General features: G+C 44.4%; 1 protein-coding gene across 5 annotated transcripts; it reads right to left on the bottom strand.

Annotated features, from left to right (window-relative positions):
• Positions 1-300: 300 nt before the first annotated feature.
• LOC139386856 (myelin protein P0-like) lies at positions 301-25,486 on the bottom strand. Of its 5 annotated transcripts, none has more exons than XR_011629104.1 (7): positions 25,304-25,486; positions 21,117-21,283; positions 19,564-19,777; positions 18,898-19,027; positions 18,377-18,425; positions 1,767-2,650; positions 301-1,009 (listed from the first exon to the last, which is right to left on the bottom strand). XR_011629104.1 is itself a non-coding variant. In XM_071132715.1 (7 exons), exons 1-6 carry the CDS (start codon positions 25,347-25,349, stop codon positions 7,827-7,829), a joined length of 651 nt encoding a protein of 216 aa, XP_070988816.1. In that variant the 5' UTR covers positions 25,350-25,486; the 3' UTR covers positions 7,435-7,727; positions 7,790-7,826. The 5 variants fall into 5 exon arrangements, 4 of the variants coding, with proteins under 4 accessions (XP_070988817.1, XP_070988813.1, XP_070988816.1 ...); XM_071132715.1 differs by lacking the exons at positions 301-1,009; positions 1,767-2,650 and adding exons at positions 7,435-7,727; positions 7,790-7,871; XM_071132716.1 differs by lacking the exon at positions 301-1,009 and having other exon boundaries at positions 1,529-2,650.
• Between the last annotated feature and the right edge of the window lie 233 nt (positions 25,487-25,719).

Here is a 25,719-nt window from a genome sequence, read left to right as displayed (position 1 = left end):
TGCAAACAGTTTGCTCCACCTCATGACAACATGTGTAGAATTGCAGGAAACGAGTTATAAAACTGCACATTTTTCTCCCTCCTCATGGCAAAATTTGTCGAATTGCAGTAAATTTGCTTAAAAATTGCAACATTTTCTCCAAAAAGTCTAAGGCCTGCTCTGATTGCATGTCTGGGTATGCAGACCCGGGAGCCACTGCGGCCCCCTCATGATGCGCTCAGATTGTTTGTGGCCCCATACCTCGATCCCTGAAATAAATGATCCAATGGCTTATCAGAACATATTTGACTCAAACAGACATGGAGAATAGACATTTTTAATTTGAGTTTATTTTATTCTTCTTATACAACCGAGATGCGTTTGATGCTTTAATTTTAATTTTTATTGTTACAACCTATTTTACATGACTGTAGAATTTATATTACTAGCACACTTCAATTATAAGCATAAAAAAAAACTAAAAAATGTAAGACGCTTAAAATTTCTAAGACAGGAATGTTATCTAACAACCTAAACTAATGCAGTACACAACAAACTATACATCCAACAAAACAGTGTGAAGACATTTTAATGCAGTTTGTAGTATTGTATCAGGAGTCTGTGTGGCCGTACTGAAAGAGGAATGAAAGAAACATTCAAACTACTCACATCTGATGATGGATAGTTGGTTAAACAGCATTGAGGTAAACAGAGATATCTAGTTCCTGTTGCCTTAATGAACCGTGGTGTGCGTCACACTAGCTCACTCCCTATGACCACAGCTAAAAGAACAGAGCGCATTCAGAACTACACTAACCACCATGCATATCCTAACAATCATTCAGAACTACACTAACCAGCATGCATACCCTAACAATCATTCAGAACTACACTAACCACCATGCATAGCCTATCAATCATTCAGAACTACACTAACCACTATGCATATCCTAACAATCATTCAGAACTACACTAACCACCATGCATACCCTAACAATCATTCAGAACTACACTAACCACCATGCATAGCCTATCAATCATTCAGAACTACACTAACCACCATGCATATCCTAACAATCATTCAGAACTACACTAACCACCATGCATACCCTAACAATCATTCAGAACTACACTAACCACTATGCATATCCTAACAATCATTCAGAACTACACTAACCACCATGCATATCCTAACAATCATTCAGAACTACACTAACCACCATGCATACCCTAACAATCATTCAGAACTACACTAACCACTATGCATATCCTAACAATCATTCAGAACTACACTAACCACCATGCATATCCTAACAATCATTCAGAACTACACTAACCACCATGCATACCCTAACAATCATTCAGAACTACACTAACCACTATGCATATCCTAACAATCATTCAGAACTACACTAACCACCATGCATATCCTAACAATCATTCAGAACTACACTAACCACCATGCATACCCTAACAATCATTCAGAACTACACTAACCACTATGCATATCCTAACAATCATTCAGCTACACTAACCACTATGCATATCCTAACAATCATTCAGAACTACACTAACCACCATGCATACCCTAACAATCATTCAGAACTACACTAACCACCATGCATACCCTAACAATCATTCAGAACTACACTAACCACCATGCATAGCCTAACAATCATTCAGAACTACACTAACCACTATGCATATCCTAACAATCATTCAGAACTACACTAACCACTATGCATATCCTAACAATCATTCAGAACTACACTAACCACCATGCATACCCTAACAATCATTCAGAACTACACTAACCACCATGCATAGCCTATCAAGCGTTCAGAACTACACTAACCACCTTGCATAGCCTAACAATCCTTCAGAACAGAAGCTCAGGGTAAGGATATTGAAAGAGAAAGCTGAGGCCTTATCTTTACTGATACATATGGACTTTGGTTTGACTTAACACACAAGATAAGTCTCTCTCGCCAAAGTATCTTCATCCCAGCAACCACCTTCTTTTTTTCTAATCTCATTACCACGGACAACATGTGAAGTTTACCTCCCTTGTCCTCCCCATAATCTCCCCCTCACTGTGTCAGTGCCTCCTGTAGCCCCATGCAGTTTACAAACACCTGAAATGAAAAATGACTTTATTTTCCGCACCTGGAAAACATGCACCAAAAGAAATGAACAGCCACACAGAATCCCCCTCCAGATACAAGGGCAGAAATGTGATTAAATGTCATAAGAAGATCTATCACATGTCTGCCTCTCTCAAACAAGACATGGTCTCCATGTGTTTTCGTGCACATGTAAAGTCAAATGTAAATGTGTAACTATTTACTTTAGGGTGACATACATATACACAGTTTTTACCCTCATCTTTTGTTTGACATGACAGTCTGACTAGACACAAAGACACATAAAACACACACTTTTGCCACCGGCAGAGAGCTATAAGCTAAATTTAAGTCTTCAATGAGAACTAACGAGGATTATTCTGCACAGTTTCCATCCCTGGCCAATAGTTGGGCAGAAGACAGCGACGTGGCATTCCAACCAGCAGAAATGGTGGGTGAATGAACGTGCAGGGGTGTGGTGGTATTGGTGGGGGAGTGAGAGGGGTGTTGGTGATCAGGGGGGTGGAGGAGAGGAGAGGTGTCCATCACTGAGTTTGAAAAAGAGAGAAGAGGAGGAAGAAGAGGAGGAAGAAGAGTAAGAAAAATAAAGAATTGCTGAGTTTGTTTGAGACGGGTCTGCCTTTGTCTGATACAGTCTATATCTATACAGATAGAAGAGGTCTGATACAGTCTATATCTTTACAGATAGAAGAGGTCTGATACAGTCTGTATCTATACAGATAGAAGAGGTCTGATACAGTCTGTATCTATACAGATAGAGTAGATCTGATACAGTCTGTATCTATACAGATAGAATAGATCTGATACAGTATATATCTATACAGATAGAAGAGGTCTGATACAGTCTGTATCTATACAGATAGAATAGATCTGATACAGTCTGTATCTATACAGATAGAAGACGTCTGATACAGTCTGTATCTATACAGATAGAAGATGTCTGATTCAGTCTGTATCTATACAGAGAAGAGGTCTGATACAGTCTGTAGCTATACAGATAGAAGACGTCTGATACAGTCTGTATCTATACAGATAGAATAGATCTGATACAGTCTGTATCTATACAGATAGAAGAGGTCTGATACAGTCTGTATCCATACAGATAGAATAGATCTGATACAGTCTGTATCTATATAGATAGAAGACGTCTGATACAGTCTGTATCTATACAGATAGAAGAGTTCTGATACAGTCTGTATCTATACAGATAGAAAAGGTCTGATACAGTCTGTATCTATACAGATAGAAGAGGTCTGATACAGTTTGTATCTATACAGATAGAGTAGATCTGATACAGTCTGTATCTATACAGATAGAAGAGGTCTGATACAGTCTGTATCTATACAGATAGAGTAGATCTGATACAGTCTATATCTATACAGATAGAAGACGTCTGAATCTATACAGATAGAAGACGTCTGATTCAGTCTGTATCTATACAGATAGAAGATACTTAAGTATAGAGTGGAGAGTGGATTGGGTAATCTATGAGGGAACATAGTTTAGTGTCACTAAAGGATAGAGAGAGAGTGTGTGTCTGTGTGTGAGAAAGAGAGAGAAAGAGAGAGAGAGAGAGAGAGAGAAAGAGAGAGAAAGAGAGAGAGAGAGAAAGAGACAGACAGAGAGAGAGAGAGATCCAGTTGCCAGCAAGTGCTAAAATAATGATCTGAGTGAGGGAGACACATGCAGAAGGGATTAACGGGACCAAAATAACCTGGAGGAGTATAAGGATGAATCACTTGTTGGTATCCCTCTGTTGTCATGGCCTGAGAATGTCCACTGGCTGTCAATGTGACATCATTTCATGGACTCAGTCACAACAACAGAGAGAATAGAATGCCATTCAGGACATACTCTCAGTCACAACAACAGAGAGAATAGAATGCCATTCAGGAAATACTCTCAGTCACAACAACAGAGAGAATAGAGTGCCATTCAAGAAATACTCTCAGTCACAACAACAGAGAGAATAGAGTGCCATTCAGGACATACTCTCAGTCACAACAACAGAGAGAATAGAGTGCCATTCAGGACATACTCTCAGTCACAACAACAGAGAGAATAGAATGATATTTGGGACATACTCTTAGTCACAACAACAGAGAGAATAGAGTGCCATTCAGGACATACTCTCAGTCACAACAACAGAGAGAATAAAGTGCCATTCAGGACATACTCTCAGTCACAACAACAGAGAGAATAGAGTGCCATTCAGGACATACTCTCAGTCACAACAACAGAGAGAATAGAATGCCATTCAGGAAATACTCTCAGTCACAACAACAGAGAGAATAGAGTGCCATTCAGGACATACTCTCAGTCACAACAACAGAGAGAATAGAGTGACATTCAAGAAATACTCTCAGTCACAACAACAGAGAGAATAGAGTGCCATTCAGGACATACTCTCAGTCACAACAACAGAGAGAATAGAATGATATTTGGGACATACTCTTAGTCACAACAACAGAGAGAATAGAGTGCCATTCAGGACATACTCTCAGTCACAACAACAGAGAGAATAAAGTGCCATTAAGGACATACTCTCAGTCACAACAACAGAGAGAATAGAGTGCCATTCAGGACATACTCTCATTCACAACAACAGAGAGAATAGAATGATATTTGGGACATACTCTCAGTCATAAACAAACAAGGGTTTTCAGTAATCCTGTATACGCCCTTATGGAGCCAGAAATAACCTAACCTTCAGCATGCACTGACAGCCAAACAGCAGAGCACAGCCCAGTGTAGAACTATGACCTCCATTAGCTCAAATGTGAAGGGATTGAATCACCCGGTGAAATGAACTACGGGTAGAACCCATCGACACAAGCTAAGAGCTTGGAATCATATTTCTCTGACTCGTCTGACTCGTCAGTGCAGGGTGCACTCACACTCTCTTTCCGCACCACTCTCATCTGATCTGATTGAGCCATTGAGCTAAGCAACCAGCAGCAGGAAACATTAATAGAAATTTCAGGAACTATTTGACCCCTCCCTGAAGTCATTAGTATCTCTACATTAGCAGGGTCCATATATTACACTGCATGTCTATACTGGGTCAGCTCTACTTGATGCTAGCTGGAGGGGTTATGTGTTGTATATTCTACAGAGGAGACACTGAGTTTGATAGGACTAGTCTTTCATAGGGCTTAATGAGATAGGACAAGTGCACTCAGGAGCAGATGGGGAAAGGGGTGTGGCCTGAATGGGGTGTGGTCTAAAGGGGGGGGGGGTCTAGATGGGTGCGGTCTAAAGGGGTGTGGTCTATGGAAGCTGAAGCAGTCAGGTGGAAGGAAATCAAGACCTTGAGAAATAAGATTCATAAAATCTATTGGAGAGAAAGAGATAAGGGAAATGAGATAGAGGGGGAGAGAGGGAGAGAGGGTGAGAGAGAGGGAGAGACAGGGGGAGAGAGAGGGGGAGAGAGAAAGAGACAGGGGAGAGAGAGAAAGAGACAGGGGGAGATAGAGCGAGTGGGAGGGGAGAGAGAGGGGGAGAGAGAGAGAGGGGAACATAAATAGGGAAGAGAGGATGTGAAAGAGTTAGCATTAAACGTTTTTAAAACCACTTGAACTGTTTCAATAAGAAGAGTCTGAATGCAAAGTGTTCCACTGAAAGGAGGAAAGGGAAAGAGAGAACGCCAGTGTGAGGGGGAAGGCAGACTGTCTCCCAAATGGCACCCTATTCCTTACACAGTGCACTACTTTTGACCAAGGCCCAGAGTGCACTATGTAGGGAACAAGATGCCATTTGGGACACAGCTGGAAATAACAAATTGGGTTGTCCCTGTATCCAGGACCCTTGTGATGAGTGTCAGACAGACGTGGTAGAGAAATACTGCCTTGCATCAAATCTACGATGACAGGATGGAAACAAAGCTTTTCAGATGTTATCCAACCAGCAGTCAGATGTTGTTATCCAACCAGCAGTCAGGTGTTGTTATCCAACCAGCAGTCAGATATTGTTATCCAACCAGCAGTCAGATGTTGCTATCCAACCAGCAGTCAGATGTTGTTATCCAACCAGCAGTCAGATGTTGTTATCCAACCAGCAGTCAGATGTTGTTATCCAACCAGCAGTCAGGTGTTGTTATCCAACCAGCAGTCAGATATTGTTATCCAACCAGCAGTCAGATGTTGCTATCCAACCAGCAGTCAGATGTTGTTATCCAACCAGCAGTCAGATGTTGTTATCCAACCAGCAGTCAGGTGTTGTTATCCAACCAGCAGTCAGATATTGTTATCCAACCAGCAGTCAGATGTTGCTATCCAACCAGCAGTCAGATGTTGTTATCCAACCAGCAGTCAGATGTTGTTATCCAACCAGCAGTCAGGTGTTGTTATCCAACCAGCAGTCAGATGTTGTTATCCAACCAGCAGTCAGGTGATGCGATCCAGAAGACACTAACAGTTAGTAGTCGGAGGGCTTTCATTGACTTATCATACTTTTGGAAGCACTATTGTGTCTATGTTCTCCTCAGTATTGTGTCTATGTTCTCCTCAGTATTGTGTCCATGTTCTCCTCAGTATTGTGTCCATGTTCTCCTCAGTATTGTGTCTATGTTCTCCTCAGTATTGTGTCTATGTTCTCCTCAGTATTGTGTCCATGTTCTCCTCAGTATTGTGTCTATGTTCTCCTCAGCGTGGCATTAAGACCCTAATGATGATCGTTTCAGTTGTAAAGGCTTAGATCTCGTGGGAAGGAATATACTGTACTAGATAGACTTACTCTGCCTCCCAAACTGCACCCTATTCCCTATATAGTGCACTGCTACCTATAGGGCTCTGGTCTAAAGTAGTGTACTATATAAGGAATAGGGTACTATTTGAGACGTAGCCTTTAAGTTCATTAGGACCGCCTCTCTCAGACCCTCCTCTGCCTCTCTCTCCAGTATGATTTCAGACAGTATCGTCCTCCGTTTAAAACCCCTGTCCGTCTCATTCACTTATTTCAGGGTCAGTTTTTTGGTGAGCTGGGACAGGAAACTGGCTGATTTGGCTGAGGCAGACCCACCCCCATTCCCCTCCCCCCCTTTGTCCCCCTTGGAGAGCTCCAGCTCAATGGTCATCAGCACCCTGTCAGGCCTCTCCCCCTTGGGTGAGTCCCCTCCCCCAGTTCCTGCTCTCCCTGGCTGTCTCAGTGCTTTGTGCTGGGCTGTGTGGGCTGTGTGGGCTGTGTTTTGGGGCTCTAGCTCTCTGCTCTCCGTATCCTATTTCTTATCCTTGCGTGACTCCTGCTTCTTCTTTTCTGAGGCGGCGGCCTTCAGCTTGGACGGGTCCCCGATGGAGAGAACAGGGACCTGTGGAGAGGAGGAGGGAAGAGGGGAGGAGAGGAGTCACTTCAGCAGGAAAGGAGGAGTGTGAGAAAGGGGAGAGGGAGGAGAGTGGAGGAGAGAGAGGGGGAGAGGAGAGAGGGAGGAGAGAGGTGTGTTAGCACAGAGGACATGGGGGAGAGATGGCCGTGTTAAAAATGAGGAAATAGATGGATTAGGATTGAAGGTAGGAGGGAGGTATTTACATCAGAGAAGAGAAGAGAGGTACATTTAGGAGGAAACGAGACAGAGAGAGGTACATTTAGGAGGAAACGAGACAGAGAGAGGTACATTTAGGAGGAGAAGAGACAGAGAGAGGTACATTTAGGAGGAAACGAGACAGAGAGAGGTACATTTAGGAGGAGAAGAGACAAAGAGAGGTACATTTAGGAGGTAAGGGGGAGGCAAGTGACGGGGGGAGGTCTCCAGAGCTGCAAGGGGTGAAAAAACAAGCATCTTTGAGTTAGAGACAGGACTGATATGCATCTCACATTCAGCTTGTCACTGAATCAACACTGAATCGACACTGACTCGACACTGAATCTACACATCTCACATGCTACACATACACGTGCATCAGTTCACTCACTCATTCATCAGCACTATAGAATGGACCTTGATAATGACAGCAAATAACATATTTCTGAAAACCCTCATCTTACTGCAGCTAAAGACATGTGAGTGGGCTGGGAAGGTAAGGCCACTGGAGAGAGAGAGGCCACCCACATGGCCATGGTGGTTACTATTTATAGGGGTATATTGTAAGTAAGAGGAAACTCAAGGGGTAAGGGCATAGGGTATATCCCAAATGGCCCCCTATTCTCTAAATACTGCACTGCTTTTGGCCAGAACCCTATGGGCCTGGTTTAAAATGAATACACACTAAATAGAATAGGGCTGCCATTGGGGACTCAGCCACGGTCTTTACGGAAAATACAGCGGAGCAAAGTGTCTTCTGAGTTAGTGAAGGAAAAGGTCAGAGGAATCTAATTGAATGACTAAAAAATAAACTGTAGTAGAAATATACACTGGGCTGCTATGGACAGGGTACAGGGTAGGTACATGGCTCTAGTTACAGTGACTATGGACAGGGTACAGGGTAGGTACATGGCTCTAGTTACAGTGACTATGGACAGGGTACAGGGTAGGTACATGGCTCTAGTCTCAGTGACTATGGACAGGGTACAGGGTAGGTACATGGCTCTAGTTACAGTGACTATGGACAGGGTACAGGGTAGGTACATGGCTCTAGTCTCAGTGACTATGGACAGGGTCCAGGGTAGGTACGTGGCTCTAGTCACAGTGACTATGGACAGGGTACAGGGTAGGTACATGGCTCTAGTTACAGTGACTATGGACAGGGTACAGGGTAGGTACATGGCTCTAGTTACAGTGACTATGGACAGGGTACAGGGTAGGTACGTGGCTCTAGTCACAGTGACTATGGACAGGGTACAGGGTAGGTACGTGGCTCTAGTCTCAGTGACTATGGACAGGGTACAGGGTAGGTACATGGCTCTAGTTACAGTGACTATGGACAGGGTACAGGGTAGGTACGTGGCTCTAGTTATAGTGACTATGGACAGGGTACAGGGTAGGTATGTGGCTCTAGTTATAGTGGCTATGGACAGGGTACAGGGTAGGTACATGGCTCTAGTCTCAGTGACTATGGACAGGGTACAGGGTAGGTACGTGGCTCTAGTCACAGTGACTATGGACAGGGTACAGGGTAGGTACGTGGCTCTAGTCACAGTGACTATGGACAGGGTCCAGGGTAGGTACGTGGCTCTAGTCACAGTGACTATGGACAGGGTACAGGGTAGGTACGTGGCTCTAGCCACAGTGACTATGGACAGGGTACAGGGTAGGTACGTGGCTCTAGTCACAGTGACTATGGACAGGGTACAGGGTAGGTACGTGGCTCTAGTCACAGTGACTATGGACAGGGTACAGGGTAGGTACGTGGCTCTAGTCACAGTGACTATGGACAGGGTACAGGGTAGGTACGTGGCTCTAGTCTCAGTGACTATGGACAGGGTACAGGGTAGGTACGTGGCTCTAGTCACAGTGACTATGGACAGGGTACAGGGTAGGTACGTGGCTCTAGTCACAGTGACTATGGACAGGGTACAGGGTATGTACGTGGCTCTAGTCACAGTGACTATGGACAGGGTACAGGGTAGGTACGTGGCTCTAGTCACAGTGACTATGGACAGGGTACAGGGTAGGTACGTGGCTCTAGTCACAGTGACTATGGACAGGGTACAGGGTAGGTATGTGGCTCTAGTCACAGTGACTATGAACAGGGTACAGGGTAGGTACATGGCTCTAGTCTCAGTGACTATGGACAGGGTACAGGGTAGGTACATGGCTCTAGTCTCAGTGACTATGGACAGGGTACAGGGTAGGTACATGGCTCTAGTCTCAGTGACTATGGACAGGGTACAGGGTAGGTACGTGGCTCTAGTTATAGTGGCTATGGACAGGGTACAGGGTAGGTACGTGGCTCTAGTCTCAGTGACTATGGACAGGGTACAGGGTAGGTACGTGGCTCTAGTCACAGTGGCTATGGACAGGGTACAGGGTAGGTACGTGGCTCTAGTCTCAGTGACTATGGACAGGGTACAGGGTAGGTACGTGGCTCTAGTCACAGTGGCTATGGACAGGGTACAGGGTAGGTACGTGGCTCTAGTCACAGTGACTATGGACAGGGTACAGGGTAGGTACGTGGCTCTAGTCACAGTGGCTATGGACAGGGTACAGGGTAGGTACGTGGCTCTAGTCACAGTGACTATGGACAGGGTACAGGGTAGGTACGTGGCTCTAGTCACAGTGGCTATGGACAGGGTACAGGGTAGGTACGTGGCTCTAGTCACAGTGACTATGGACAGGGTACAGGGTAGGTACGTGGCTCTAGTCACAGTGACTATGGACAGGGTACAGGGTAGGTACGTGGCTCTTGTCACAGTGACTATGGACAGGGTACAGGGTAGGTACGTGGCTCTAGTCTCAGTGACTATGGACAGGGTACAGGGTAGGTACATGGCTCTAGTCTCAGTGACTATGGACAGGGTACAGGGTAGGTACGTGGCTCTAGTCACAGTGACTATGGACAGGGTACAGGGTAGGTACGTGGCTCTAGTCACAGTGACTATGGACAGGGTACAGGGTAGGTACGTGGCTCTAGTCACAGTGACTATGGACAGGGTACAGGGTAGGTACGTGATCAACTGGCTTGTTCTTGTGTCATTACAACAGATCAAAGACATTTGACCAAATTCATAGTTAGTGAGTTTTGCATTTATAGGGCAGTATACAGTGCACTACTTTTGACCAGTGCCCATACCTATATAGTGCACTACTTTTGACCAGTGCCCATAGGGAACAGGGTGCCATTTTCGGATGCAGCCAGATAAATCAGTCAGAAGGTGACTAGGGAGGGGTGTAGGAGCTAAGTCCCTGCCTGAATACTAACACAGCTCACTGACAGACAGAGAAATTAGTCCGAAGGTGACTAGGGAGAGGTTTAGGAGCTAAGTCCCTGCCTGAATACTAACACAACTCATTGACAGACAGAGAGACAGGCAGAGAGAAGTAGAGAGGTAGAGACAGGTAGAGAGGTAGAGAGATAGGTAGAGAGACAGGTAGAGACAGGTAGAGAGACAGGTAGAGAGACGGGTAGAGATGGGTATAGAGACAGGTAGAGCGGTAGAGAGACAGTTAGAGATGGGTATAGAGACAGGTAGAGAGGTAGAGAGACAGGTAGAGAGACAGGTAGAGACAGGTAGAGAGACAGGTAGAGAGGTAGAGACAGGTAGAGAGACAGGTAGAGATGGGTATAGAGACAGGTAGAGCGGTAGAGAGACAGTTAGAGATGGGTATAGAGACAGGTAGAGAGGTATAGAGACAGGTAGAGAGGTAGAGAGACAGGTAGAGAGGTAGAGAGACAGGTAGAGAGGTAGAGAGACATGTAGAGATGGGTATAGAGACAGGTAGAGAGGTAAAGAGACAGTTAGAGATGGGTATAGAGACAGGTAGAGAGGTAGAAAGACAGGTAGGGAGACAGGTAGACAGGTAGAGAGACAGGTAGAGACAGGTAGGTAGAGACAGGTAGGTAGAGACAGGTAGGTAGAGACAGGTAGGTAGAGACAGGTAGGTAGAGACAGGTAGCGAGATAGAGACAGGTAGAGAGGTAGAGACAGGTAGAGAGGTAGAGAGTTAGAGACAGGTGGAGAAGTAGAGAGAGAGGTAGAGACAGGTAGAGAGGTAGAGAGAGAGGTAGAGACAGGTAGAGAGGTAGAGAGAGAGGTAGAGACAGGTAGAGAGGTAGAGAGAGAGGTAGAGACAGGTAGAGAGGTAGAGAGAGAGGTAGAGACAGGTAGAGAGGTAGAGACAGGTGGAGAGGTAGAGACAGGTAGAAAGGTTAGGGACAGGTAGAGAGGTAGAGAGACAGGTAGAGATGGTATAGAGACAGGTAGAGAGGTAGAGAGGTAGAGAGAGGTAGATACAGGTAGAGAGGTAGAGAGAGAGGTAGAGACAGGTAGAGAGGTAGAGAGAGAGGTAGAGAGGTAGAGAGAGAGGTAGAGAGGTACAGACAGATAGAGGTAGAGAGAGAGGTAGAGACAGGTAGAGAGGTAGAGAGAGGTAGAGACATATAGAGAGGTAGAGAGAGAGGTAGAGACAGATAGAGAGGTAGAGAGAGGTAGAGACAGATAGAGAGGTAGAGATTGATTAGAGGATGGATCAGTTAAACTCACGGCCATCTGGAGAGAAAAGACGAAGGATAGACAGACAGGAGAAGGAGGGAGGTGTGACTGAAAGAAAGGGGGAGACAGCGCCTGGATAAAGAGAATGTGAATGAGTCAGTGAGAGAGAGGAAGGAGTGTAGGGATGGAGGAAGAGAATGGTTGGGGATGGTGCGTTAGCTGGGATTAATATTACATGCACTGTATTCCAGTACAGCCTGATTGTGTGATGCTGTTGCTTCAGCCTAAGGGCAGTCAGCTACTAGCTGTTCAACCTCCCTCCCTCCCTCCCTCCCTCCCAACCTCCCTCCCTCCCTCCCAACCATCCTCCCTCCCTCCCTCCCTCCCTCCCTCCCTCCCAACCATCCTCCCTCCCTCCCTCCCTCCCTCCCTCCCTCCCTCCCGTAGTAATGGTGAATGAAGAAGCCACACGATATCTGCATCCCAAATGGCACCCTATTGCCTCTATAATAGTGCACTACTTTTGAATGGTACCCTATAACGGGGACTCCCTCCTAAAATAAAGGTAAAATAAAAATAACTAAAATACACCCCAAAGGGCCCTGGTCAAAAGTAGTGCACTATATAGGGAATAGGGTGCCATTTGGGACGCAGTTATCATTGTGCAAGCCCAGCAAACAGAAATAATGAAGATACAGTGGCGGATAAACATTGTGGCGAGTCAGCGTAGCACTAAATAAGGCCGTTTTGATCAAACGGGACGTTTTACAACTGTAACTATACCCTATATATGAAAACCCTATGTGTGTCCCAAATGGCACCCTATTCCCTATACTGTATAGTGCACTAATTTAGGGAGACAAAGGGCTCTGGTAAAAAGTATATCCTACTTTTTACCAGAGCCCAGAGATACCAGAGATGACTTTTGGACGTAGTTAAGGCCTGTTTTAGAGTAGTAAACCCTACATATGAACACCCTGTAAACGTGTTAACATACTATAGGTTTAACCTGTAAACATACTGTAGGTTTAACCTGTAAACGCGTTAACATACTATAGGTTTAACCTGTAAACATACTGTAGGTTTAACCTGTAAACATACTGTAGGTTTAACCTGTAAACGCGTTAACATACTATAGGTTTAACCTGTAAATGCGTTAACATACTATAGGTTTACCCTGTAAACATACTGTAGGTTTAACCTGTAAACGCGTTAACATACTATAGGTTTAACCTGTAAACATACTGTAGGTTTAACCTGTAAACATACTGTAGGTTTAACCTGTAAACGCGTTAACATACTGTAGGTTTAACCTGTAAACATACTGTAGGTTTAACCTGTAAACGCGTTAACATACTGTAGGTTTAACCTGTAAACGCGTTAACATACTGTAGGTTTAACCTGTAAACATACTGTAGGTTTAACCTGTAAACATACTGTAGGTTTAACCTGTAAACGCGTTAACATACTGTAGGTTTAACCTGTAAACATACTGTAGGTTTAACCTGTAAACATACTGTAGGTTTAACCTGTAAACGCGTTAACATACTGTAGATTTAACCTGTAAACGCGTTAACATACTATAGGTTTAACCTGTAAACATACTGTAGGTTTAACCTGTAAACATACTGTAGGTTTAACCTGTAAACATACTGTAGGTTTAACCTGTAAACGCGTTAACATACTGTAGGTTTAACCTGTAAACATACTGTAGGTTTAACCTGTAAACATACTGTAGGTTTAACCTGTAAACGCGTTAACATACTGTAGGTTTAACCTGTAAACATACTGTAGGTTTACCCTGTAAACATACTGTAGGTTTAACCTGTAAACGCGTTAACATACTGTAGGTTTAACCTGTAAACGCGTTAACATACTATAGGTTTACCCTGTAAACGCGCTAACATACTGAAAGTTTAACCTGTAAATGCGTTAACATACTATAGGTTTAAAAGAGAGCAGCCATAGTGAGGAGAAATGAATCATGCATGGGGAGAGTTTATATTTTAGAAACCTTTGGCTTTGTGTTTTATGTATGCAGCCAACCTCTGGGCGTTGTGAGGCTGACTGCAACTCAAACTGACTGTCAGTCATGTGACAGTGTGTGTCCCAAGTAGCACTCTATTCCCCATACAGTCGACTAGTTCTGACAAACATCAAATCAATGTTTATTGTTCACATACACAGGATACAGAGGATTTAACACTATTACTAAAAGACTGTACTGCTTTTGACCAGGGCCCATAGAGTTCTGCTAGTAGTAGACGATATGGGTCAGTGGTCAGCATCAGGTGGCTCATGGCCAAAACTGACCAGCGAGTGATTTATTTTGATCCCCAAAATTTGGGGGGGAATTTTTTGTTGTTGTTGTTGTTTTTGGTTAAAGAAAAACTGTAAAATGACCAGGAATTCAACTAAAAATGTGTTTAGAAGCGAACCCTGCCTCTAACCCCTGATACTGTGCTGACCTCCAGCCGCATGCCCATGACCCAGTGCTATAGAACCCTGCCTCTAACCCCTGATACTGTGCTGACCTCCTGCCGCATGCCCATGACCCAGTGCTATAGAACCCTGCCTCTAACCCCTGATACTGTGCTGACCTCCTGCCGCATGCCCATGACCCAGTGCAATAGAACCCTGCCTCTAACCCCTGATACTGTGCTGACCTCCTGCCGCATGCCCATGACCCAGTGCTACAGAACCCTGCCTCTAACCCCTGATACTGTGCTGACCTCCAGCCGCATGCCCACGACCCAGTGCTATAGAACCCTGCCTCTAACCCCTGATACTGTGCTGACCTCCTGCCGCATGCCCATGACCTAGTGCTATAGAACCCTGCCTCTAACCCCTGATACTGTGCTGACCTCCTGCCGCATGCCCATGACCCAGTGCTATAAAACCCTGCCTCTAACCCCTGATACTGTGCTGACCTCCTGCCGCATGCCCATGACCCAGTGCTACAGAACCCTGCCTCTAACCCCTGATACTGTGCTGACCTCCTGCCGCATGCCCATGACCCAGTGCTATAGAACCCTGCCTCTAACCCCTGATACTGTGCTGACCTCCTGCCACATGCCCATGACCCAGTGCTACAGAACCCTGCCTCTAACCCCTGATACTGTGCTGACCTCCTGCCGCATGCCCATGACCCAGTGCTATAGAACCCTGCCTCTAACCCCTGATACTGTGCTGACCTCCTGCCGCATGCCCATGACCCAGTGCTATAGAACCCTGCCTCTAACCCCTGATACTGTGCTGACCTCCTGCCACATGCCCATGACCGAGTGCTACAGAACCCTGCCTCTAACCCCTGATACTGTGCTGACCTCCTGCCGCATGCCCATGACCCAGTGCTATAGAACCCTGCCTCTAACCCCTGATACTGTGCTGACCTCCTGCCGCATGCCCATGACCCAGTGCTACAGAACCCTGCCTCTAACCCCTGATACTGTGCTGACCTCCTGCCGCATGCCCATGACCCAGTGCTATAGAACCCTGCCTCTAACCCCTGATACTGTGCTGACCTCCTGCCACATGCCCATGACCCAGTGCTATAGAACCCTGCCTCTAACCCCTGATACTGTGCTGACCTCCTGCCGCATGCCCATGACCCAGTGCTATAGAACCCTGCCTCTAACCCCTGATACTGTGCTGACCTCCTGCCGCATGCCCATGACCCAGTGCAATAGAACCCTGCCTCTAACCCCTGATACTGTGCTGACCTCCTGCCCCATGCCCATGACCCAGTGCAATAGAACCCTGCCTCTAACCCCTGATACTGTGCTGACCTCCTGCCGCATGCCCATGACCCAGTGCTATAGAACCCTGCCTCTAACCCCTGATACTGTGCTGACCTCCAGCCGCATGCCCATGACCCAGTGCTATAGAACCCTGCCTCTAACCCCTGATACTGTGCTGACCTCCTGCCGCATGCCCATGACCCAGTGCTATAGAACCCTGCCTCTAACCCCTGATACTGTGCTGACCTCCTGCCGCATGCCCATGACCCAGTGCAATAGAACCCTGCCTCTAACCCCTGATACTGTGCTGACCTCCTGCCGCATGCCCATGACCCAGTGCAATAGAACCCTGCCTCTAACCCCTGATACTGTGCTGACCTCCTGCCACATGCCCATGACCCAGTGCTACAGAACCCTGCCTCTAACCCCTGATACTGTGCTGACCTCCAGCCGCATGCCCACGACCCAGTGCTATAGAACCCTGCCTCTAACCCCTGATACTGTGCTGACCTCCAGCCACATGCCCATGACCCAGTGCAATAGAACCCTGCCTCTAACCCCTGATACTGTGCTGACCTCCAGCCACATGCCCATGACCCAGTGCAATAGAACCCTGCCTCTAACCCCTGATACTGTGCTGACCTCCAGCCACATGCCCATGACCCAGTGCTACAGTATATTCGCTAGCTGCATACTTTCTTTTATATGTATGTTTATGAACAATGCTATAAGAAAGTGACAACAAGCCACATTTTCCCTGGCAGGGTTGTATAATTCGGTAAAATTTCCCAAAATGTCCAGGTTTCCCCAAAATTCCTGTTTCAGGAAATCCTGGATACATTTTTTTCCAAGTTACCCGAATTTTGCAAACCTATTCCCTTGACTACCTCCGTTAAGATGTCTTAGTTCATTTCAGTTTTTAGATTGAGCTGAATTGATCGATAATAATAATAATAGGTCTTTAGGTGTTTGTAGTTTAACAGCATGTCATACATCATCATCTATTTAACAAGAAATCTTTCCCACAAAATAATAAAACCTGATTCGCCCCGGAGGAACTGCTGGTAATCCCAAAAGCACACAAGAAATAATGAGTGTTTTATTAATCCAATACTAAGGTCATGTCCCAAAATGACACCCTATTCCCTATATAGTGCACTATTCTGGTCAAAAGTAGTGCAGTGTATAGGGAACAGGGTGCCATTTTGGTGACGCAGCCTAAGAGCTATCCATCCCCAAGCCCTGCACTTATCCGCAGTGTGACTCTGTGTAATTTGGGATAACTGTGAGCCAATAATGGGCCAGTGATTTACATTTGGCTCAAAGGAGGTGGAATCAGCAGGTCTCCCTCGTATTCTCCTTTCTCTCCCACTGAGAGCAAATCAGTTCCATTCACAGGGAATTGAATTACTGTACAACAGGACCGTGCTGCAGCCATTTCACAGTGCTGCTCTTCTGTGTTATTATCATTATGCCTTAAAGCTATTTACCCATTGTGTTTGTCTTGTCTTTGAGGAGGTTTAAAATGAAAGGGGGGGGGGGGGGGGGGGGGGATAAGAGATGGGAGGGGTGGTACTTTAGCTCCAGTGTTTCTGGGACTTTGTGGTTCTGGGACTGTGTGGTTCTGGTACTGTGTCGTTCTGGGACTGTGTGGTTCTGGTACTGTGTGGTTCTGGGACTGTGTGGTTCTGGGACTGTGTGGTTCTGGGACTGTGTGTAACCATGTTGTTATAGTATGAGCTGTTATATAGGTGCTGTACTCTGACATGATTTGTGTTGTACTGTGCTGTAGTTGTGAGCTGTTGTTGTTGTAAGTGAGGTACTGTCGATGTGTTGTTGTTGTGAGTGAGGTACTGTCGTTGTGTAGTTGTTGTGAGTGAGGTACTGTCGATGTGTAGTTGTTGTGAGTGAGGTACTGTCGTTGTGTAGTTGTTGTGAGTGAGGTACTGTCGTTGTGTAGTTGTTGTGAGTGAGGTACTGTCGTTGTGTAGTTGTTGTGAGTGAGGTACTGTCGTTGTGTAGTTGTTGTGAGTGAGGTACTGTCGTTGTGTAGTTGTTGTGAGTGAGGTACTGTCGATGTGTAGTTGTTGTGAGTGAGGTACTGTCGATGTGTAGTTGTTGCGAGTGAGGTACTGTTGTTGTGTAGTTGTTGTGAGTGAGGTACTGTCGTTGTGTAGTCATTGTGAGTGAGATGCTAACGTTGTGTAGTCGTTGTGAGTGAGATGCTAACGTTGTGTAGTCATTGTGAGTGAGATGCTAACGTTGTGTAGTCATTTTGAGTGAGATGCTAATGTTGTGTAGTCATTGTGAGTGAGATGCTAACGTTGTGTAGTCGTTGTGAGTGAGATGCTAACGTTGTGTAGTCATTGTGAGTGAGATGCTAACGTTGTGTAGTCGTTGTGAGTGAGATGCTAACGTTGTGTAGTCATTGTGAGTGAGATGCTAACGTTGTGTAGTCACTGTGAGTGAGCCGACGCTGAGAGGACTTGCCTGTCTCTGCTGTGATCCCTCTTTACCCTTCCCTTTCTTTCCATGTTTGCTGGAGGAAACAAAGAAAACCAAGTTAGGAGGATGTAGAACCTCTGCCCCCGGTGGTCAAAGGGATGTACTGCTCCTGTACCAGTATAGTACTGCCTGTCTTATAGCTATTGCAAAGAACACAGCACTGTTTCTCCAGCTAGGTTATGAGACACAGCAACATAGATAGACTGTAAAGTGTCAATACAGGTCAACTTCTTTCCTGTGCAGAGGGCTGGTCTATGGGTAATGCCTCAGCCTCTGACACACATGGCTAGCTTTGACACAACCTGTCCCTAACTTTCTGCACTTTCATTATCTCTCTCTATCTGACACACATGGCTAGCTTTGACACAACCTGTCCCTAACTTTCTGCACTTCCATCCTCTCTCTCTATCTGTTCAATCAATTCAGAAAAATACCACCTAGTGACAGCTAAGCCATACAGAACGAGCTCAAGGTTGGGCCCCAGACCCGGGCATAGGGACACTGACCTGACACTGAGGTTGAAGACTCTGCGGGCCACCAGAAACCTCATGAGATAGTAGATGACCACGACGAGCACCAACAGACCCAGCACTGCACCGATGATGGCCCCTGTGATCACTCCGGCCTGGATGGGAACTGAGAGAGTGAAGGGAAGGGGGTGGAGAAAAAGAGAGGGAGAAAAAAAAAAAAAATACAAATTGTAAAATAGAGCAAGAGGAATGAGGATGAAAAGAGAGGGGGAGGGATGGAGAGAAATATGAAGAAGACAAGAAAACACTGACATTAAACAACATATTAGCACAAATAAGGGCTTGCTTATGTGTGCAGTCTGATTTAGAATTCTGATCATGATTCTGGATGATTGTGGCACAGCGCTGCTTCTGATTGTAATTCACTACAGTGGTTGATGAAATAGACCTGTCTGTATAAACCTAGATAGAATTTGATCCGTTTGTAGAATTGAAGTTTTCCTGACCAAGATGGCAGATGGATTTATTAGGCATGTTACTAGGATGCCAGTATCTATTCTAGGAACTGTATCTATGTAATTCTAGAACCCGGTCCCAGATCTGTTTGTGCCATTATGCCGCTCTTTTGCCACTACTTGTCATGCCAAAGCATGGAGTGTGACAAACAGACTGATCCTCAGGCTAGTAATTCTATGCTCTCGCCTTTTTCAAAGACCAGCAGTCTGACACTGGAGGCGCGTCCCACTATGTCAGGCGGGTTCTTGGCATCACAGGTGAAGGTGCCGTTGTCTCCGTAGTCCAGGTTCTTGAGTAGGATGGATCCGTCCCGGCGACCAGGGTTCCCCACAAACTCCAGCCTGTCTCTGAACGGTCCCTTGTTGTCCACATAGGGGGATCCACCAGTGTAGTGGAAGACCTGGAACCGGGAAGACATTCAGTTTCTTTCTTGTGTGGTTTTACATCTAGGCTAAAGTTGAATCAAAAATGGCACCCTATTCCCTATGTAGTGAACTACTTTTGTATTGGTAAAGGATACAATTAGGGAATACTAAGGTGCCATTTTAGACCAGCCCATACAGCAGTGTGAGATGAAATGTGTTAAAAGAAGAGGCTTGTAAAGTAAAGTTCATTAACTGTTTTTGGAGAGGAGTAAGAAGGAAGGAAGTGATATCATTTCAGAGGGAGGCAAGAGGTAGATGAAAGCGAAGGAGAGAAGGAGATAGATAATGAGAGTAGGAGAGAGAGAGAGACGGGGGATAGAAGGGGGAGATTGGGAGCCATGGAGGGCAAGTCACAACGAGGAGAGAGACATAATACGATGGAAACAGTCAGATTAGGTGAGAGAGACTGAAATGAAAGAGCTGGCACCAGGTGAGAGGACGGGAATGAGGAGGAGATGAGAACCGAGTGAAAGTCTGCATCCTAAATAGCACCCTATTCCCTATTTAGTGTACTACTTTTGACCAGGGCTCTAGTCAGGGTGAGATGAGGAGATGAGTACAATGAGAAGGAGATGAGGACTGAGTGATAGAGAAAGATAAAGGAGGATAATGGAGTGATAGAGGATGGAGTGATAGAGAAGGATAGAGAAGGATAATGGAGTGATAGAGAAAGATAGAGGAGGATAATGGAGTGATAGAGAATGGAGTGATAGAGAAGGATAAAGGAGGATATTGGAGTGATAGAGAATGGAGTGATATAGGATGGAGTGATAGAGAAGGATATAGGAGGATAATGGAGTGATAGAGGATGGAGTGATAGAGGATGGAGTGATAGAGGAGGATAATGGAGTGATAGAGGATGGAGTGATAGAGAATAATAGAGGAGGATAATGGAGTAATAGAGAATGCGGTGATAGAGGAGGATATAGGATAATGGAGTGATAGAGAATGGAGTGATAGAGAAGGATAGAGGAGGATAATGGAGTGATAGAAAAGGATAGAGGAGGATAATGGAGTGATTAGAGGATGGAGTGATAGAGAAGGATAGAGGGGGATAATGGAGTGATAGAGGATGGAGTGATAGAGGAGGATAGAGGAGGATAATGGAGAGATAGAGAAGGATAGAGGAGGATAATGGAGTGGTAGAGAAGGATAGAGGAGGATAATGGAGTGGTAGAGAATGGAGTGATAGAGGAGGATAATGGAGTGATAGAGAAGGATAGAGGAGGATAATGGAGTGGTAGAGAATGGAGTGATAGAGGAGGATAATGGAGTGATAGAGGATGGATTGATAAAGAAGAGGTGGTTATATACAGAGATGCTGTCCCTGGCTCCGTCGGCCCGGTAGCTCCAGGAGAAGGTGACGTCATCGGAAGTCCAGCGCCAGGAGAAGAACGAACATGACAGACGGATGTCTGACCCCACCAGGGCATGACGCTCCCAGCCCGTGTAGATGACGATGGCCTCCGACTGTTGGGGCACTATAGGGGTTAAAGACGGGGTTAAATGAGAACGATGAACACACTTGTGGTTCATGATAACCTCTTTTCACACTTCCTTTTTTACCCCATCACCATTCCATCTATGTGTGTATGTTTCACCATTGTAGCATTCTATCTATGTGTGTTTCACCATTGTGGCATTGCATCTGTGTATATGTTTCACCATTGTAACATTCTATCTATGTGTGTATGTTTCACCATTGTGGCATTCCATCTATGTGTGTGTGTTTCACCATTGTAACATTCTATCTATGTGTGTATCTTTCACCATTGTGGCATTCCATCTATGTGTATATGTTTCACCATTGTAACATTCTATCTATGTGTGTGTGTTTCACCATTGTAGCATTCTATCTATGTGTGTATCTTTCACCATTGTGGCATTCCATCTATGTGTGTATGTTTCACCATTGTAGCATGCTATCTATGTGTGTTTCACCATTGTAGCATGCTATCTATGTGTGTTTCACCATTGTAGCATTCTATCTATGTGTGTGTGTTTCACCATTGTAGCATTCTATCTATGTGTGTGTGTTTCACCATTGTAGCATTCTATCTATGTGTGTATGTTTCACCATTGTAGCATTCCATCTATGTGTGTATGTTTCACCATTGTAGCATTCTATCTATGTGTGTATGTTTCACCATTGTAGCATGCTATCTATGTGTGTTTCACCATTGTAGCATTCTATCTATGTGTGTGTGTTTCACCATTGTAGCATTCTATCTATGTGTGTATGTTTCACCATTGTAGCATGCTATCTATGTGTGTGTGTTTCACCATTGTAGCATTCTATCTATGTGTGTTTCACCATTGTAGCATTCTATCTATGTGTGTTTCACCATTGTAGCATTCTATCTATGTGTGTTTCACCATTGTAGCATCCTATCTATGTGTGTTTCACCATTGTAGCATCCTATCTATGTGTGTTTCACCATTGTAGCATCCTATCTATGTGTGTTTCACCATTGTAGCATTCTATCTATGTGTGTTTCACCATTGTAGCATCCTATCTATGTGTGTTTCACCATTGTAGCATCCTATCTATGTGTGTTTCACCATTGTTCACTTTCATGGCGCTTTCAATAAAAAAATATAAAACTTGAAAGATCAGCACTGCACGGTTCAAAACTATTTTTCTGGGGATATAAAAGAACAATACTATACAAACAGACAAGAGGATAAAGAGGACTGGGGCACGCAGGGTTAATTAAATCTGAAAAATCTTAGCTGCACATGCCACAACTTTGTCCCTGGGTAATAAGACAGAGACAACGGGATTGAGTGGAGTAGAGAATGTTTTTGAGTTGCAAGGTGTTTTTTTTTTTCAAGACTATCCTTCCAGACTATTGTCGAGTCTATCGTTCCAAACCCTTTGTATTCACATCAATAAACCAACACAACCTTCAAAACTAGTGTGGTGTGGATGGACCATTTAATTTACTTTGAAAAGACAAGTAGACCTAGTGGAATAGACATGTTATTTTCAACCTTTTTCTTCGGTTTCAAAACCATTTATAAACACTTCAAAATCCATACACACACAACCACTGTTTATCCAAGGACACAATGTTTATCCAAGGGCACAATGCCCTATGAACATGAGTTATGATGGCAGGCAACAAGGATTGGAGTTGATTGATACTAACTAAAAAGCACAGCATAACAAAAACTATCCACAGAATATAAATATCCATAGGTTATTTTTCTATGTTGTGTCCTTGAAATATGAATGTAAATTCTGTATTTGCAATAAAAATCTATATAAAACTAATATAGTAAATGCAATACATGCCACAGTACCTTAACCACCACCAATGTAATGACATTTACAAACATTGCTATCATCAATTATTATCCCTAGTATTGTGGGGTATTAGGAATTTATTTTGATTCAAGATACTGACTCGCACACAAATCATGTCAGACACTATACAATATACACTACCGTTCAAAAGTTTGGGGTCACTTAGAAATGTCCTTGTTTTTGAAAGAAAAGCACATTTTCTGTCCGTTAAAACAACATCAAATTGATCAGAAATACACTGTAGACATTGTTAATGTTGTAAATGACTATTGTCGCTGGAAACGGTTGATTTTTAATGGAATATCTACATGCGCGTACAGAGGCCCATTATCAGCAACCATCACTTCTGTGTTCCAATGGCACATTGTGTTAGCTAATCCAAGTTTATCATTTTAAAAGGCTAAGTGATCATTAAAAAGAGAAGTGGGAGTACATTAGAGTGTCTAGTTTGAGAAACAGAAGTCCTCAACTGGCAGCTTCATTAAATAGTACCCGCAAAACACCAGTCTCAACATCAACAGTGAAGAGGCGACTCCGAGATGCTGGCCTTCTAGGCAGAGTTCCTCTGTCCAGTGTCTGTGTTCTTTGCCCATTTTAATATTTTCTTTTTATTGACCAGTCTGAGATATGGCTTTTTCTTTGCAACTCTGCCTAGAAGGCCAGCATCCCGGAGTCGCCTCTGCACTGTTGATGTTGAGCCTGGTGTTTTGCGGGTACTATTTAATGAAGCTGCCAGTTGAGGACTTGTGAGGCGTCTGTTTCTCAAACTAGACACTGTAATGTACTTGTCCTCTTGCTCAGTTGTGCACCGGGGCCTCCCACTCCTCTTTCTATTCTGTTTAGAGCCAATTTGCGCTGTTCTGTGAAGGGAGTAGTACACAGCGTTGTACGAGATCTTCAGTTTCTTGGCACGGAATAGTCTTAATTTCTCAGAACAAGAATAGACTGACGAGTTTTAGAAGAAAGTTATTTGTTTCTGCCCATTTTGAGCCTGTAATCAAACCCACAATTGCTGATGCTCCAGATATTCAACTAGTCTAAAGAAGACCAGTTTTATTGCTTATTTAATCAGGACAACAGTTTTTAGCTGTGCTAACATAATTGCAAAAATGTTTTCTAATGAACAAAAAAAATGTTTTAACGAAAAACTCGGATTAGCTAACACAACATGCCATTGGAACACAGGAGTGATGATTGCTGGTAATGGGCCTCTGTGCGCCTAATGTAGATATTCAATTAAAAATCAGCTGTTTCCAGCTACAATAGTCCTTTACAACATTAACAATGTCTACTGTATTTCTGATCAATTTGATGTTGTTTTAATGGACAAAAAATGTGTATTTGTTTCAAAAACAAGGACATGTCTAAGTGACCCCAAACTTTTGAACGGTAGTGGATATATAAAAATTGTACATAAAAAATGTTCACAGGCTGAAACTCTCAGCAGATCACAACTCCAGCGTCCTTGAATAACTAATGTCAGCCAGCAGAGAACATGTCAATGGAATAAGACTTGACGTTTTTAATAAAGATTTTGACAAAGCTGTAAAAATCAGGGGGAAGAAAAAGGATCTCTGCTCAAGTGTAAAAATGCTGTCAACACACTGTCTCAGAGTGAGTCCCAATATTGATACCCTCACTCTAACTTTGTGAGCCTTATGGAATTCCGTCACAACAATATAACATCCGCATAACAATGTATTACAAGACCAACCAATCATCTGACAGGTTTCCTTTACTTGCATTCCCTTTAATTAATATCTACCAATATCAGCCACCCAGAGTCAGCCAGAGTCAGCCAGAGTCAGCCAGAGTCAGCCAGAGTCACCCAGAGTCAGCGACCGACGGGGATTAATTCAACGTAAAGCTGATAATGCAATACCAAGCCTGTGTAAAGCATAGGAGATCATTCATCATATCTGTTATTTATTCAAATTGTGTAACTGACCCTATGTGCTCTTTGACCTTTAACCCAGATGTTGATAAAGGTCTGGCAGCACAATTCACAAATCAAATTAGAAGGTTTAGTCATAGAATTAACATACTAGAAGTAACTTCTTTTTTTTAACCATAAATCAAAGAAATTGAGCGCAGTTACACTTCACATTACAGTGGCCTTATAATTGTGAAAATAATTAGGGTTAGGACTGAGATTAAGGATATATAAAAACAAATCAAATACAATTTTTACCTATTCCAAGCAGTATGACCGATGCTAGCGCCAAAATGGTCAGCATGGTTCCTGACTCTTTGGGTTCCTAAAGGGATGTTGCAGATGGAGGAGTCCCACTATGTAGCGATGGAGAAGGATGGAGAGATAGGACAGTGATGCAGGGTGCCAGGACAGAGGACAACAACAGAACCGTACTGTCCCAGGGTTTATAGCCAACCACACCCCTCTCTCTCTCTCCACGGCCCAGCCCATTCCTCCCTCTCTCCCTCTCTCCACCTACACCTCAGATGTACAACAATGTACACCGTCACTCTTTACCACATCACGTATTGTCCCAGAATGATGTCATTTCCTGTGTATGATAGGACAGGGGTATTCAAATTCGAGTCTGGAGGTCCCGGGTACTTAAGGTCTTCTGTTCTACCTGATAGTTA

This window comes from Oncorhynchus clarkii, chromosome 28, assembly GCF_045791955.1.
Source record: "Oncorhynchus clarkii lewisi isolate Uvic-CL-2024 chromosome 28, UVic_Ocla_1.0, whole genome shotgun sequence".
Taxonomy (NCBI): domain Eukaryota; kingdom Metazoa; phylum Chordata; class Actinopteri; order Salmoniformes; family Salmonidae; genus Oncorhynchus; species Oncorhynchus clarkii.
This window is presented reverse-complemented; position numbering and strand designations above follow the sequence as displayed.